The 16,589-nt window shown below is 54.9% G+C and overlaps 2 protein-coding genes across 2 annotated transcripts; one reads left to right on the plus strand and one right to left on the minus strand.

Annotated features, from left to right (window-relative positions):
* The first annotated feature begins 1,209 nt into the window (after positions 1–1,209).
* On the plus strand, positions 1,210–3,140 carry G6PC1 (glucose-6-phosphatase catalytic subunit 1). Its single transcript, XM_088519879.1, has 5 exons — positions 1,210–1,690; positions 1,843–1,952; positions 2,256–2,364; positions 2,443–2,558; positions 2,639–3,140. The coding sequence occupies exons 1-5, from the start codon at positions 1,461–1,463 to the stop codon at positions 3,136–3,138; spliced, it is 1,065 nt and encodes a 354-aa protein (XP_088376005.1). The 5' UTR covers positions 1,210–1,460; the 3' UTR covers positions 3,139–3,140.
* Positions 3,141–5,276: 2,136 nt separating this feature from the next.
* On the minus strand, positions 5,277–8,955 carry AARSD1 (alanyl-tRNA synthetase domain containing 1). Its single transcript, XM_088519881.1, has 12 exons — positions 8,910–8,955; positions 8,648–8,770; positions 8,409–8,568; positions 8,259–8,316; positions 7,769–7,925; positions 7,577–7,693; positions 7,291–7,421; positions 7,072–7,138; positions 6,788–6,879; positions 6,106–6,160; positions 5,557–5,651; positions 5,277–5,412 (listed from the first exon to the last, which is right to left on the minus strand). Exons 1-12 carry the CDS (start codon positions 8,946–8,948, stop codon positions 5,277–5,279), a joined length of 1,230 nt encoding a protein of 409 aa, XP_088376007.1. The 5' UTR covers positions 8,949–8,955.
* Positions 8,956–16,589: the final 7,634 nt, after the last annotated feature.

Here is a 16,589-nt window from a genome sequence, read left to right on the forward strand (position 1 = left end):
CCACGATCCCTGCCCGGCCTCCTCCTCGTCCTCGTCCTCCTCCTCGTCCTCCTCCTCCTCGTCCTCGTCCTCCTCCTCCTCCTCCTTCTCGTCCTTCTCGTCCTTCTCATCCTCCTCGTCCTCGTCCTCCTCCTCCTCCTCGTCCTCCTCGTCTTCCTCATCCTCCTCCTCATCCTTCTCGTCCTTCTCGTCCTTCTCGTCCTCCTCGTCCTCCTCCTCCTCCTCCTCATCCTTCTCGTCCTTCTCATCCTCCTCGTCCTCGTCCTCCTCCTCGTCCTCCTCCTCGTCCTTCTCATCCTCCTCCTCATCTTTCTCCTCCTCCTCCTCATCCTCCTCTTCGTCCCGGCTGCACCGTGGTGCACAGGGCTCCGCTCCAGGGAGGGCTCCGCTCCCCTCTGCTCCGCAGACCCCCCCAGCACCCGCTGCTGCCCGTGGCTCCGGCTGCGTCCCCGTGGGTTGGCGCTGGGGCCGGTGCCGCGCGTGGCGATAAACGGGCACCGGGTGCGTTTCCCCTGCTTGCCGGTGCTGCGGGCTCTGCCCCGGGCCCTGCGCAAGGGCAGTGCCAGGACCCCGTGCGGGAGCAGAGGGGCCGGATGTGACTCTCGATGTGCAATGGCCCGGCCTGGCCTTGGCCGCTGCCCCCGGACCCTGGTCGGTGCCTCCGGCCACGTGTGCCCTGCCGGGGCCGTGGGAGCTGGCGCCCATCCCCGCCGCGCCAGGCCTGCTGGGGGAGCCGGGAGAGCCGCATGCCCTGGCACGGCAGTGCCTGAAGCACCGGGTCCAGGGATGTCCTGGCATCTCCTTCATGGGAAGCGTCAGGACAGGAGCTGCCACAAGTGCCAGGGAGGCCCCAGTGCACACGGCAGCACCAGCAGCGCCCGGCCCGGGCCAGCCCGCGCGGCGCGAGGAGGCTCCATCACCTCACGGTGCAGCGCGAGGATGCTCCATCACCACCTGATGCAGCGTGAGGCTGCTCCATCACCACCTGGTGCAGCGTGAGGATGCTCCGTCACCCCATGGTGCAGCACGAGGATGCTCCGTCACCGCCTGTGCAGCACCAGCAGCAGCCACCACCGCTGCCCAGGAGGACGGGGAGCCCCGTCCCGTCTCCCACCTTCCACCTGGCCGCTGCCTTCCCGCTCACGGGGCAGCTCCCTGCGTCCCGTCACTGCCTTCCCCGGCGGCTTTGCCCTCGGCTACACAGGAGCCCCGGGCCGCAAAGGGTTAAGGGGGCCGCGGAGCCGGCGCTCCGCTCTGCTTCCCCCATGTGTCTTCCCCTTTTACGTAAGTTGTTCCCAGCGTGTTTGTGACAACCCCCCGGCGATGCACCTTTGGCAAAAGTGGTTCTGAGTCCAAAGATCGGCGCGGGGACGAGCGACCTGCAGTGACAAACAAGAGCCACCGGGTATAAAGCAGCGGCAGCAGCAGCGCGGGCAGCGGAGCGGGGCCGCACGGCGAGGATGCAGGCGGGCATGGACCTGCTGCACGACGCGGGCGTCCGGGCCACGCAGCAGCTGCAGCAGCACTTCCAGGGCGCCCAGGACTGGTTCCTCTTCGTCTCCTTCGCCGCCGACCTCCGCAACACCTTCTTCGTCCTCTTCCCGCTCTGGTTCCACTTCCACCAGCCCGTGGGCATCCGGCTGCTCTGGGTGGCCGTCATCGGCGACTGGCTCAACCTGGTCTTCAAGTGGTGAGCGGTCCCAGCGCAGGGACAGGGCGGGTGGCGCTGGCGGGTGGCACTCGCCGCTGGCACCGCCGCTGCTCGCGGGATGCCCCGTGCCGCAGGGTGGGCACCGTGCGCGCGCCGGCTGCAGCCCGGCCCCGCTCCCGCCTTCCCCGCAGGCTGCTCTTCGGGGAGAGGCCGTACTGGTGGGTGCACGAGACGGACTATTACGGCAACGCCTCGGCCCCGCTCATCCAGCAGTTCCCGCTCACCTGCGAGACCGGCCCTGGTAGGAGCCCCGCGGCGCCGCGCGGGGACCTTGGGCTGCCGCAGCCCCCGGCCGCCTCCGCCCGCTGCCCCGGCTGCACTTTGGCCGCGGCGCCGGCTGCGCTCGTGCACCCTGCGTGCTCGACGCGCCGGCGAGGGCGGCCCCAGCCTTATCCCCGTGGCCGGGCTGCGCCCACAGCGCCGGGCTGCACTGCTCCATGCCCTGCTGTGCTGCACCACCCTGTGGCACCGGTCCCCGGAGCGCCCCAGCCCGCGGTTGTTGCTCCGAAATGGGGGTGTCACCCAGCGCTCGGCTCTCGCGCAGGGAGCCCCTCGGGCCACGCCATGGGCGCTGCCGGCGTCTACTACGTCATGGTGACCGCCCTGCTGTCCCTGGCCGCGGGGGAGCGGCAGGCGAAGACGCTCAAGTACTGGTGAGTCGTGCGCCGGGGCGCAGCGGGGCCCGGGGCCACCGCCGGTACCCGCTGCCAACGCGCCCGTGGGCCCCGCAGGCTCCTGTGGACGCTGCTGTGGACGGGCTTCTGGGCCGTGCAGGTCTGCGTCTGCCTGTCCCGCGTCTTCATCGCCGCCCACTTCCCGCACCAGGTGGTGGCCGGGGTCATCTCAGGTGAGCGGCGGCGCCTCCGCGCGCGCCGGGCCGCGCCGTGCCAGCCGCCGCGCGGCACCGACGGCCGCCTCTGCCGCCAGGGATGGTGGTGGCCGAGAGCTTCCAGCACGTCCGCGCCATCTACGGTGCCAGCCTGCGGCGCTACCTGTGCGTCACCGCGGCCCTGCTGGGCGCCGCGCTGGGGCTCTACGCGCTGCTGCGCGCGCTGGGGGTCGACCTGCTGTGGACGCTGGCCAAGGCGCAGCGCTGGTGCGCGCGCCCCGAGTGGGTGCACCTGGACACCACCCCCTTCGCCAGCCTCCTGCGCAACCTGGGCGCGCTGTGCGGGCTGGGGCTGGCGCTGCACGCGCCCGCGCCCGCCGCCAAGCGCCCGGCACCGCTGCCGTTCCGCGCCGCCTGCGCCGCCGCCTCCCTGCTCGTCCTGCACCTCTTCGACGCCTTCAAGCCGCCGGCCCACGCGCAGCTGCTCTTCTACCTGCTCTCCTTCTGCAAGAGCGCCGCCGTGCCCCTGGCCACCGTCAGCCTCGTGCCCTGCTGCCTCTCGCGGCTGCTGGCCCCCGGCGGCAAGAAGGACGTCTAGGGCGGGCGGCCCCACGGGTGACGCCGGGCGCCGCTTCCCGCCCCAAAACCCGCACGGACCGAAGGCGCCGCCGCTTCCCGGTGCGGGGCCGGCAGCGGCCGCGTGGGGCGGGCGCGGGAGCCCCGTCCTGCAGCCGCCCCCGCGGTGCCCGGCGTCCCCGCCGCGCCGTGCCGCGGCCTTTGCACATGCACGGTTTGCGTTTATGTATACGCATATGCGCATATATGCATATACATATCAAACCGTGTGTGCGTGTATATATATGTACGCATATACATACGGGTGTATCTGTACTCACGGCTATTTTATTAAAGCCAACGGTGTATATAGCGCAGCGTCGCGGTGTCCCGAGGGCTGCCGGCGGGGAGGAGGCTGCGCCAGGGCCGCGCTGTCCCCAGCAGCGCCAGGCTCCCCGGCTGCTCCCGCGTTGTCCCTGCAGCAGCGCAAGCAAGGACCTGGAGCCTCCTTGGAAGCACCGGGGCTCTCCCGGCCCCAGCCCGGCCGCAGGGAGCGAAGCCGCTGGAGCTCCCGGGGGCACCGCGCGGGCAGCGGCACCGGGGCCGCCCGGCTCCGCTGCAGCCCTGACCCTTCCCCTAATGCCGCCGTGCCCAAACAGGTCAATACCTGGCCCGGGGGCAGCTTTGCTCTTTGCTGACAGCTGAAAGAAGCCTCGGGAGGAAACTGTGAGCACCAGCTCGGCCATCCTGGACGGCTGCGATAGAGGGTTCCCCTTCCTTGAATTTCTCCCTTTGTCACCAACGCTTGCACTGAAGCTGTCGGACAGTTCTAGCAGGGCAGGGAGGTGGAAAACACCCTTTCCAGACTATCTGCCATCTGCTTTTTCACAGTGTGCCTGCATCCCCTCCCTTTGGTTTCCGCAGCCAGGACTGTAACCGTTTCCAGGAACCATCCTGGCAGAAAAGGCACGCTGAAGAAACGCTGCTGCACGGTTGTTTATTAATCCCAAGGGCTTCTTTTTCTGTTGCATTTCTTATTGTGTGGAAGAGTCCCTAGTGCCCAGCCACCGTTTGAGAGCAAAGAACGGCAGGGCAAGCCAAGCTCGTGGCCGCACAAGTGAAGGGAATATCAGCCACAAACATCCAAGTGCCCTGCGTGCAGCAGCCTGCGGAACCAAGCGCAGGAAGCTGCTTCTCTGCACTGAATTGTCACGCGTGGGGCTGGCCCACGCGTGTCGAGGCGGTTCTGCCGCAGCCCCTGCACAGCACCCGGCTGCACGGGGGCTTTGGGAGGCCCCACGACGCCCGCGTTATCTGGCAGGCGCTTGCATCAGCTTCGGAGCCGGATCAATAGCTGCCAGCGGGAGCCGGGGAGTCCAGAGGGCAGCAGGCTGCAGATTAACCAGCGGCGAGGGCAGCTCGCGAAAACACGAGCACCCACGTGCGCCGGCCTGCAGCAACTGCGGAGACTGCGAAGTAAACAGGGAAAAAAAAACAAAAAAACTGTTCAAAAAAACATGGTGATTCCCTACGTGCAGAACTGGGGCTATTCCCTTCCTTGCTGACGATTTGACTGCAGCATCTTGCCGTCCTCCTTCCGTTTCATCTCTGCAGACAGTGGGCAGCTGCTAAAAGCTGTTTGGTCTTTTAAGGTGCATGGCCAGTTTTCAGCAGCCCTCTCACTCCTGCCGCTCATTCTTTCTTCTCCCTACAAAATTCCAGCAGCAAAAGCTTGACTAATTTTCTCCACAGCTGTTGCTGAATATCCTGTTCAAATCCCTGCTTCTTCCCTGTGTTGTTTTTTCCTAAATGCAGCCAGCTTATTATAAATGTGTGAAGTAATTACTCCTAAGCAGCTGGTATAAAGGAAAAGCCACAGTGCACTGCAAACAGAAGGGACCCTCTCCTGGTTTGTAGGAAGCCCACAAAATGACTAAATAGTGTCTATTTTTAATCACTTAAGAATATTGCTACATGTCAGAGTAAATGAAAGAAACCTTGCAGCACCGTGGGCCAGGGAAAACAGTGGATAGCAGATCCCCCCCACCCCAGTTTTCCGCAACCACCAAATCTGCTCGCTGAGCATACGCACAACAGCTGATATTTTTATGTATTTATTCTCTGTGAGGAAAGTTGTTAGTTCACACAGAGCAGGGGACAGCCCTGCTCTGGGGGTGTTTCTTACGCCTCAGGGCTGCGGTGGCGGATGAAGTCCTGGAGCAGGGTCTGCACCTCTCCTCGCCGGCTCATCCGGGCGGCCTTTCCCTGGAATCGGCCTCGCTTCCCGGCGCCTTTGCCCTCCAGCAGCTCTGCCACCCTGCGGTAACGACAGCGACTGCTCGACGGCTTCCCCGCCGGCCCCAGGGAGCAAACAGGGATCCGGGCCCTCACTGCACTGCTCTGCTGCTTGTTTGCTGCATTAGAACTCCTAATAACTTAAAGAAGTCACAGAGCTTGTTACCTGGGACCTAACTTCTCCACCGCTTCAGCAGGTCCGGCCAGAAGGAAGAGTCCTGCTTCTTTTTCATCCCCCACAGTGAGGAACAGCAGCGTTTCCTGCAGACAGAGACACATCTGGCTCCTGCACAGCAGCGTCCTCCTCGTCGGGAAGGGGGACAGAGACCCTGACAGGTCCTGTCCAGGCACACGAACAATTTACAGGCTGCTGCTGACTACTGAGACCAAGACTCAGTTTGAAGAAAGTAAAAGGGAGTAGAGCTGGGGTTTTTGTACCTGAATCACATCTTTGGGGGGCCAGAAGGACTGAGGAATCCTAAATTAAAACAGCTGGTGTGGTTCCATACTGCTTTTCAGGGACATGCTTTTCTACAGTGCTCCGAATTCTCACTGTAGTATTTCCTGCCTGCTGAGGCTGCTGGGGTGATAACCCTGTGTAGCTTCTGGAGAGCTAGTGGCTGTTGCACAAACAGAAGCCTGGACAGTCCCTATCTGTGCTATGAAGTGGATGAGGAAGCTGCTGGTATCAGTTTAGTCTTTCTAAGTAACTCACCTCTGTCCCGATCTCATTAGCGATGATGTTCATAAATTCAGAGTCACCCTCTTTCCTGCATGGATAAAAGGCCACTTCAGAGAAAGGCAAAAATCCTGAGTAGAGCCCCAAGCATCAATTGCAAACCATGCACAGTGACTACCCAAACTTGTTTTTTATTAGTTTTCTAGTTTTTGTTGTTTTTCTTAAGAGTAAAATTTGTTACTAACTTCTGCCATCAGAGAATCTGCAAGCTAAAAATCTGTGCAAGCAGCCTATGCTCATGCCAAGGGTTTTGGCCTCTTGTTGTTAGGAGGGAGGTTATTTTGATATCTATATATTTAATCCTCATTGCACATTCCTATGGGCTTATTTGGAAATTGTTTAAGTTGTTATTTTTAACAAATGGAACTCTTCAGTTTTATTGGAAAACAGAAAGATCAGAAAGAGATCAGATAAGCACAATTACTTCTTAGCTATAAAACCAAAAGAACTCAGTGGCTGAACTACTAACATGTTCTTTTAATTACAAAACCTTCTCACACTGCAGGTAGCTTAATAATCTATTTACCTTATTTATATTCCTCCCTAAGGGATATTTGGCTTCTAAGCAAGAATTGTCATAAGGAAGCAAGAATGGGCATCAGAGAGCTGCCACAAAAGAGGACAGACACCGCGTGTCTCACGCTGACCTCCCACGTACCTGTGCAACACAAACAGCTCACTTCGAACGGGTTGGCTTTTGAAGTCCCGAGCTACCAAAACAGCCATGTCTCTGAGCAGGTTCAAGTTATTCTGGAAGAAAAGGAAATAACCTGCACTGTGCGTGGAGAAGTCAGTGTGAGACCAAGCTGTGTCCCCAGGGACGGGAGCGGTTTTCAGAGGATCAAAAGAATTGATGTCTAGAGCTCTGTCCTCTGCTGTCACGACTGATGCTCAGGCCAAGAGGACACAACCATGATCTGCTTTCCTCAGATATCCTCATACCTTCTGAAGCTGCTTCACAGAGCTCTGCAGCCTCTTCACAGCCTCCACGTGCTCACTCGGTCCATTTCTGAAACAACAGGGACAAAGAAAGGATCTATTAAAGCAGCAAAAGAAGATAAGGTGTCATTAGAAACATTGGGCAGATGTAGCCTTAGGCTCATGTGATGTTTGCCAGAAGAAACAACAAAGATGAAAGAAAGGAAGTGGAAAGGATATTACTTGAGCAGTGAAGTTAGAGCCTTCTCAGTGCTATGACTTTGTTCGATTGACTTCAGCACTCTATTTCCTGCCAGGAAAACCAAGTTCATTTTGTTCTTTTTTCCCTTTTCTGTGCCAAGGAGTTTAATAACCTTAAAAAAGAAAAACATCCTGGTCAGAAAAGGAGAACAGTATTTTGCTTACACTCAGAGAGCTGGACAGTTCCCACTGTTGGCCTTGCTGTGAAGAGCCCCCTCTGCCAGCGAACCTGACCTCACTGCAGGCTGCGCCGGGGTGCAGCTCCTACCTGCAGGTCGCTCAGGTTGGACACGTGGGTCCCACAGCACATGTTGTCGTCGATGCCTTCGATGCTCACAACCCGCACGGGCCCCGCGTGGTCGTCGGGCAAACCCCGGCTCCTCACCTGCAAAACGAGCCGACACGCTGAGCCCGGGCCTGCAGGTGTTTTGTTCCCGCATCGTTTTGCCCCTTTACTCACCCTTTCGACTTCAGGGTCGTCTGCAGCCAGTTCCCTCACCGTCACGGGGATCCTCTCCCGGATTTTCTCGTTCACGCTCCTCTCCAGCGCCTCGATTTGCTCTGCTGTCACGGAGGGAGTGTCCAGCTCAATGACACTCCGCTGGCGGCCCAGCTCCCTGCACGAGGAAGCACCTCTGCTGAGGAAGATCCCTCTGCGCAGCGTGTGCCACGCAGGAGGGACTGTCGGGAACGAGGTGACAAAACCAAACCCCCCTTCCCTCCTCCTCGTGCGGTTTACGCAGTGCGAGGGGCCTGTGAGCATCTGCAGAGGGAACAGACAGGGCAGGTGCTGCACAGAGCTGCTCTGCAGTTCAGTCACCTCTCCCAGGCCCTCTGTGCTCAAGCAAATGCTGGAGCCTGAACCACCCTATGGATTTATCGGCGCTCAGCATCTCGTGCTGTGGCAAACGGGCTGCAAACGGCCCTAAACGGCGCCTCTTCCCGCTCACCATGAAGTTGTCTTGAATCCAAACATCTGATCCGCGATGGCGGTGATGAGGTGCTGCCCTGCAAGGGAAGCGGCAGCCGAAGGCGGCTCCCCGCCGGGGTGCTCGGTGCGGGCACCGGCGGGCCCGGTGGCGCCCGGGGCGCCCCGGTACCTGAGTGCTGCTGCATGTGGTCGAAGCGGCGCTGCCAGTCGAGCGAGAGCAGGACGCGGGTGCCGGGCGGCGGCGCCGCGCGCACGAAGTGCAGGGCCTGGGCGCCGCGGCGCGTCACGCGCAGCACCGGCTCGTCCCCGAGCCGCCCGCGGTCGTCGGGCTGCGGGCACGAGGGGTGGCTGAGCGCCGGTCCCGGTCCAGGTCCCGGTCCCGGTCCCGGCCCCGCGGCGCGGCCCTACCTGCCCGCCGCCCTCGGGGAAGAGGATCGTGTCCTCCAGCACCACGTGGAAGCCGCGCACGGGCTCCCCGCCGCCCTCGGGCCGCAGCTCCGCCGCCTCGCACGACACCACCGTGGTGGAGAACTGCAACGCGACACGCGGCGGCAACGTGAGGGGCCGCGCGGGGCCGAGAGGAGACGCGAGGGGCCGAGAGGGGCCGTGGAGGACCAAGAAGGGCCGAGAGGTGCCGTGAAGGGCCGCGCGGGGCCGCGCCCGGCGCTACCTGCCGGGCCCAGCTGTCCCGCTGGCACTGGAACACCATGGTGGCGGTGGCGGCGGCGGCGGGGGGACACGGGGCCGCCGCGACGGCGAGCGACGCGGGACACACGCCCTAGGCTCGCGAGCGCCCCGCGGCCGGTGGGCGGGGCCTGCGGGCGACGTGCGCGTGCGCGCGGCGGCCGGTGGGCGGGGCCTGCGGGCGACGTGCGCGTGCGCGTGGCGGCTCCGGCGGCCCCGGGATTCCGGAGCGGCCCCCGGGGCTGCCGGTGCCCCGGGGTGTCGCCCTGCGGGGAGGGAGGAGGCAGCCGGGGCCGCCGCTGCCGCCGCGGGGGGACGCGGCCCCCCGGCTCTGCTCACGGCGAGGCCGTCCTCGGGGGGACTTAATTCGTGACCGAGGGCCGCGGGGCACCCGCCGCTTCCCCTTTCCCCGGCGCCGCAGCCCGGCTCCGCCTCGGCTCCCTCCCCGTCCCGCCGGTGTCCGAGGGCACCGGGAGCTGGAGGTGCTGCCCCGGGAGGCGTGAGGGACACGAAAGCCACGAGCCCCGGCAGCTCCGCCTCTGCTCACACCTTCTGCTGTTGACACTCTGCTAACTCCTCGCTCAGATTAAGAATACCAACATTCCCATTGAAATCTAGGGCAGCGTGGCGGAATGTGCGTTGTTCGTGTGCAAATGTCGAGGGAGGGGATCCTGCCCCTCTGCTCAGCCCTGGTGAGGCCACATCTGGAGTATTGTGTCCAGTTCTGGGCTCCACAGGACAAGAGGGATGTGGAGCTGCTGGAGAGAGCCCAGCGCAGGGCTACAAGGATGATCAGGGGCCTGGAACATCTGCCCTGTGAGGAGAGGCTGAGGGAGCTGGGCCTGTTCAGCCTGGAGAAGAGAAGGCTGAGAGGGGACCTGAGCAGTGTCTAGAAGTACCTCAAGGGAGGGAGTGCAGAGGATGGTGCTGGCCTCTTTTCAGTGGTGGCCACTGATAGGAGTAGAGGAAATGGCCACAAACTGAAGCACCAAAAATTCCACAGGAACTTAAGGAAAAAATTTTAACAGTGAGGGTGACAGAGCACTGGAACAGGCTGCCCAGAGAGGCTGTGGAGTCTCCTTCTCTGGAGATCTTCAAACCCGCTTGGACGCAGCCCTGTGCCCCGTGCTCTAGGTGACCCTGCGTGTGCAGGGGGTTGGACTAGATGATCCCTAAGGTCCCTTCCGACCTTCAGCATTCTGTGATTCTACGGTTCAATCCTCGCCTGCCCTCCCGGAGCAGGGAGCAGCCCCGGGTTCGTCGGTGCCACCGCAGCCCAGGCCCGGCAGAGGGGGCTCCGGGGCCGCTCCAGGAGCGGGAGCTCAGCTCGCTGCACGCAGCGCCGGAGCGGAGCAGGAAGGAGTCACGGAATCCATAAGGTTGGAAGGGACCTCTAGGGATCACCTAGTCCAACCCCCTGCACACGCAGGGTCACCTAGAGCACGTGGCACAGGACTGTGTCCAAGCGGGTTTGAAGATCTGCAGAGAAGGAGACTCCACAGCCTCTCTGGGCAGCCTGTTCCCGTGCCTCATCGCCCTCACTGCCAATACATTTTTCCTTCCTGCGGAACTTCTGGTGTTTCAGCTCGCGGCCGTTTCCTCTCGCTCTGTCGGTGCCATGCGATGTTAACATTTGCCTTTCAGGTAATTGCTCCTGAGCGGGCGCTCGGGCCTGTTTGCAGAGCAGCACTAATGAAGGAAGACCTGACCGATACCTGTCACGATCACAGTCACAGGAATCATGGCAAACACTTTCTCTGCGCCTGGGTGTTATTGTGGAAGAGTGGAGAGCTGCTGCTTTCAAGCCATTTATTGATCGTTAAGGAATTATATTCTTTTCCTGTGATCCCAGGGCAGGCAAAAAAACCATTCCACGAGTCAGCCGTTCCTTTTTATTAGGAAGGGCAGAGATCCTCTCATGCCGTCTCCTATCCAAAAACCTCTAACAGCATTTTCTTTAAACCGCTCGCTTTCCTGTGCTGACGGCCAGGCTGGTTTTTGCACCAGCTCCCAACTTTTTAAACTACTATCTGCGATTTGCAAGAGTTGTCATTGCCTTTCTCCTGGGACTTAATTAATGCCCAAACTGGTGGCTTCCAGGTGTATTTTATAGGCTTACCCTTGACAAGGCAGAACAGCTACAGAAACAGCCCCAATTCCTCTCAAAGAGAGGCATTTCAACATCTACCTGGTCCCAAGAAAAGCTGGCAAATCAAAATCCATACCAAGAGGGTTGATATCTCGTTAGATGCTGAGGATGACAGGTTTAGTTCCCCCAGCAGGCTGACCCCTGCTCTAAGAATAGCCACTAATAGGGTTTTCGTTACATTGCCCATAATCCTGTACAGATTACGGAGGTTACAGCTCTGTTAACGCTGAACAGGGAGGACAGACTCCCTTAGGTTTTAAACATGAGTTAAGGAATAGTGATTTGGATTTAGAGTGGATGTTACTTTTCTTTGGGGAAGTAACTAAAGCAGAAAAGATCAAGTTTTCCTCACTTGCAAGGATGACAGATAGGTCTTAGCCTTAATATTTGCTGTTTGGCATTTTAAGTGTCACTTAAGGGTTCTGTATAAACTCATTTCAAGTGGATGCTTGTTTGATTCTTTCTGAAGACACATTTACCTCTAGACAGAAAAAAAACCCCACTGAGCTACATCTAGAAAATATTGCAACCATTTACTGGGAGACTCTGCATATGTAAATGTAAATTCTTGCCTTCCTCCTGAGCCAAGAAAGTTTCTTTGGAAAATTGAAGCACGGATCCTGGGAAAACAATTGAGAAGGATGTAAATAATGTCGTAGGGTAAGACAAACAATTTTTAGAAGGAAAGGATCTTTTCCAAGTACAGATTACTAGAACAAAGTCCTTATATAGCTGAAAAACACTGCAGCATCTTTACAGCAAGTCTTTCCATTGTGGTCATGAAGATTCATCAGCTCTTATTTCAAAGCCCAAGGAACTAGAAAGGAATCCAAAACTATATTAGTCAGACAACAGTTGAAAGACCTAATCTAAATACTCACTGCAGTCAGCAGCCCCGTTACCGAGCTCTAAGGCAAGACCAAGCGTCCAAGTTCAGCCTCCCTGTTCCCTTCCAGGTCCCAGTTCCAGCAGCCACACCAGGGACTGAGCCTGTAAAGAAAACAGCCTTTAACAGAGGTCACCCACACAAGGGAGAGCTCAGGAGCTAAATGACTGCCTAACTGCTTGCTCTGCAGTTTGCCTGTATGCAAAAACCCTTAGAGAGCAATTATTTGTATTAACGTAAAAAAAAAAATCCCCCTCTTCCTCACCTTAAAAGTCAAAAACCTGCAGGCAGATAATTACCATTTGTTGTGTGGAAGGAAGAAGGACTATGAAAGATAGCAGAAAACACAAGAGCAAACGACGTTAGTGTATAGATCATATGTAACAGGTTTAAGAAAGTAAGCGTGGGTGTATTTTAATATTAACCATTCCATTCAAGTTCTTTCATGACTATGTTCCCAATAATGCTCTACTGAGAGTGACTTGCAGCACCTAGAATCAAGTTTTTTGGGATTCAGTGTAATGAGCAACCCCACACACTTCAGTTTTGCAGAGGTGAGACAACCCTTTTAGCAACAATAAAAGGTTTCATTGTCCTGCGGCAAATTCAAGTAGCTCCCACCGCTGTTTTAACTCAGCACACAGTGAACTGCAGTCAATCTACAAATGTTCCGTTTTTATTACAAAGTATGAAAGGCAGAAAATATCGTACCTAATACACAGGAGGCCGAAACTTAGAAAGAAGGTTAAAAAATCTGAATAAAACTACATAGTAAGCAGGAAATAGCATAAAAGGATGCAACATTCCACTTTCAAGCGATTCCAGAAAATTACCTTAAAATTTACAGAGTTTCAACAATATGGTTCCATGACTCAGATGTTAAAATCCATTATAACAAAACCTTTTGCATATTCTCCATAAAAATAAAGGAATATAGGGACACTGCAGTTAGCCATGTCAACAACATATATGTCAGTTGAACAGCAGGATATCAGGATTCCTCTAGGACAGTATAGTAGCAAAGTTGCAAGTATGGAAGGTGGAGAAAAGAAAAAGGACAGGAGTAAAACTACTATTGCTTTAACATATTTTAGTGAGAACAAGGAGTCAGGAATTTCCTATGGATGTTTGTACAATCATGCTACAAAGATTACACCTTCAGGAAGTTACCACGACGGGACTGTGAATGGGGACAGCAGAAGGGAAAACACACATAAAAGTAAACATCTACTTGGCTACTGATAACAAAAATGCTTCGGTGCAACAGATTTAAATTACATTTTACGCTGCTAGCAACCCAAGGTTTCAATTTTTAAAAAGTTCCTTTTAAATAGTAGATATCATAATTCATATTCACAAAGTTATCAAAAAAAGCCTCGCATTGCTCCACAGCTGTACGACTGACTCTCATTCACCAGTTCTTGCATTTCTGCCTGTTCGGGTCAGGCAGAGCAACCCCCATCTCTCATGGAAGAGACTTGGGATTTGCATGTTTTATAATCAGGAAAGCAAATTCTAGGAGATGCTGATTTGTGAGTATGAACAAGAGCTGGAAACAGGCTTGCAGCTAGGCTGCAATATTTGTCGGGAAATAATCAGCTTATTTCCTTTGTTAGATTTTCTGAAAGGGAATAAACTCCAAGGGAAGCCAGACAGAACGTTCTCTGCTGAGTACAGAGGTTCCAGCTCGATCCTCACTAGAAGGGGCTTTGTAAACAGTGATTTTCTGCAGTCAGACAGAGGCGAGCAGGTCTCACCGGTGCTCGTGCCTCTAGGGCTGCCCTGCTTGCCGGAGGAGCGCTCAGGGCTGGGCTCCAGCTGCGGTTTTAGCTCCTGCTTCTCGGTGCTGGCACAAGCTGCTCATCCAAGGATCCGCAAACCCCTTCCCAAGGGAAGGCCCTGGTGCGCTGAACTCCTCTCAGTATCCTTGATAAGGAAACATTGCTGACTTCTCTAGGGTAAGCAGGGGGAAAAAATACATAGCTGCATCTCTAAGCGAGCATGAAAAAGTGCTCTTTAAGTGCTGCGTACAAGGAATTCCTTGGATTCTCTGCAAGGATTGAGAAAACCAGGGACACAGTTAACAGGACCTTGCCCATTCCAGAACAGTTTGGATGCCTCATTTTAATGTCCACTGGACAATATATTGGGTCTGGAAAACCACCTGACAGTAAAAAGTAGTAAATATGTATCTGAATGCGTGTGTTAATGCTAGGACTAACATGATTGGGTGGAGGCAACAGAAGCACGTTGCTAACGAGCAACAGGAAGACTAAACCCATCAGTATCTTGATGGGCCCATTCCTGTGCATAGAGATATATCCATACAGCCAGCCGACCGTCACTGCCTTCATTTCCAAAAGGAGGAAAAGATGATTCTCAAACCCAGCCAAACTCCTAAGCAAAGCAAAGGGACTCTGTGAGGTGACAAGCAGCACCGTGGCACTTGGGCTGGCCTTGCAGGACTCGTATTTGCAGAACACAGAGCTTCAGGCTATAATATTAACAGCTGTCAACAAGTGCTCACATCACTGGTGTTCACTAGGAACAGATGAGGGTCCCCTGAACACCGTCACTCACCGCAGGGCTAGGATTTCATAGTGTCTGTATTTAACTATTTGTATAGAGACAAATGTCTACCATAAAAAGGCTGAGGAAGAGATGACTCTTCCAAGCCTTACACACATGTACTCGCTAAAGTGCCATCTGTAAGGGAACAAAACAGACACTCGGCTTTCTTAATTTACATTTAAAATAAGTGCAAGAGCATCTGCATCCAATATATTAGGCAGTGATCTACAGTTGAGACTGATGTGCCTTCCTCATTGTGACACCAGGAAAAAAATAGATCTTTTTTACTATTATCCAGAACATTGAGGAGACCAATTACAGCTACGTTTTGAAAGGATCATTAATTTTGACTTATGAGAGGCAAAGCCTCCCCCTTTCAGTGCATTTCAAGGTTCCATAAGGAACAACCTGTATCATCAGTCTTTCAATCCATCCTCTGAAACCTCTTTCTAAATAGATTGTCAAAGCACTCAACTCCCTGCCTATTAAATCTCTGCAGACAGAGCTACCAGTCCAGTAGATGCCACCAATATGGGTCATTTTGTTTAGACATCTACAGAGCTAACATACTAACACACTAATTCAGCATTCATTTTTTTTTTCTTGTAGCTTTTCACTTCAGTAATGAGTTTTACATGGCCAGGATCTTCTGGTTGTGAGCCAAAGCAACAGCTTGTCCACGTAACAGGCACCATCCAGCAGAAGCTCAGCTTAAACAACAAAACAACCAAATGATTGGTTAGTATCTGGAAATAATCAACTGGGAAAGCGATACAGAAACAGTTGTTTCCATAAACGTTGGGGAAAAATATTCTCGCACTCTACCTATTTCACCCAACATAATTAAATGTTAAGCTGGTGAAATACAATCAACTATTTCTTCTGATTCGTAGGCAACTGTGACAAATCGAGGTTTTATTTTTTCCTTGCGGGGGAACTCAAACCTGCAAGCAGGGTTTGTTCCCTACCACCGTGTCAGAAGGTGCTGGCAAAAGGCCCCCAAAGTCTCTTGCTCTCTGCCTGTACGGAGGTGTCATCTGCACTACAGAACATCTCCCCCATGGGGCTTTTCATGGGTTTTCGGTCATTAGCTTCCAAGTGACTTCTTTGAAGAGAAGCTATTTTAAGCAGCATTTCCCTGTTCCAAAACAGCCTCTAGTGATTTCAAATGAAATTTCATAAGAAGAATGACAAGCCTATGCGCAAAGCAACATGTTATTGATCCAGAAGGTAGCCCAACTGGCTAAATAAACAAGATAGGGGCTTTATTTAGAAGCCACTGGAGCCTTCAAAACTTCTTCACTTCCCTTTGAAGGGCCAGGGATCAGATCCTAAACCCACAAGGGAACTTCAAGTGATTCTGTGAGCAGGAGGGACTCACACTGGATCCTTTTCGGGTTCACACAGAACCACCTTCTCATGGCAGCAAAAGCTACCTGGTTATTCAGACTATTAGCTCCTTCATACAGGCTCTTTCCCTTCATCATCTTGAAATAACAGATTGTGTTTGCCATTAGGTATAGCCTAACAGAGTCTTGTAGTGACTCACCTTCCAAATAAATTAGCTTATGTATTTTTTAAAGCACATTTCTACACTACTGCAGAAGAAAAGGGTTTTGGCTGGCAGCAGAAGCAAACATCTTAACTCCTATTTTCACCCTGTAAGAAGGTCACTGACAATGCAGGAGCTTGAACTGTATTACAGTCTCACTTGGCTGATAAAAAGGGGTAACATAAAAGAACTGTCACTACTCAAGTCCAATCATTTCTCAAGACCCATCATTTTCAATGTGTCCAGAATGACAAAGCTTTTTTTTCCTCAGGTTCTGCTCTGTATTTGGCAGTGGTCTCAGTGTCAGCTTCACCAGTTCACAGCAATTGCTTTTCCCAACTTGCCTTCCCTGCATAAACTGAAAAAAAAAAGAAGAAAAAAAAAAGAGATACAGTCCCACTATTTCTAAGGCTGCCTCTATTTGTAGGTGGATACTCACTAGATTGAAAGACAACTTTGATAGTTCCTTACTTTTGCATCAAAACCCAGTGCAGCTACGGTTGTCATG

The sequence above is a fragment of the Tinamus guttatus genome, unplaced genomic scaffold, assembly GCF_059628265.1.
Source record: "Tinamus guttatus ecotype Peru unplaced genomic scaffold, ASM5962826v1 Tinamus_guttatus_pri_ptg000075l, whole genome shotgun sequence".
In the NCBI taxonomy this organism is placed as follows: domain Eukaryota; kingdom Metazoa; phylum Chordata; class Aves; order Tinamiformes; family Tinamidae; genus Tinamus; species Tinamus guttatus.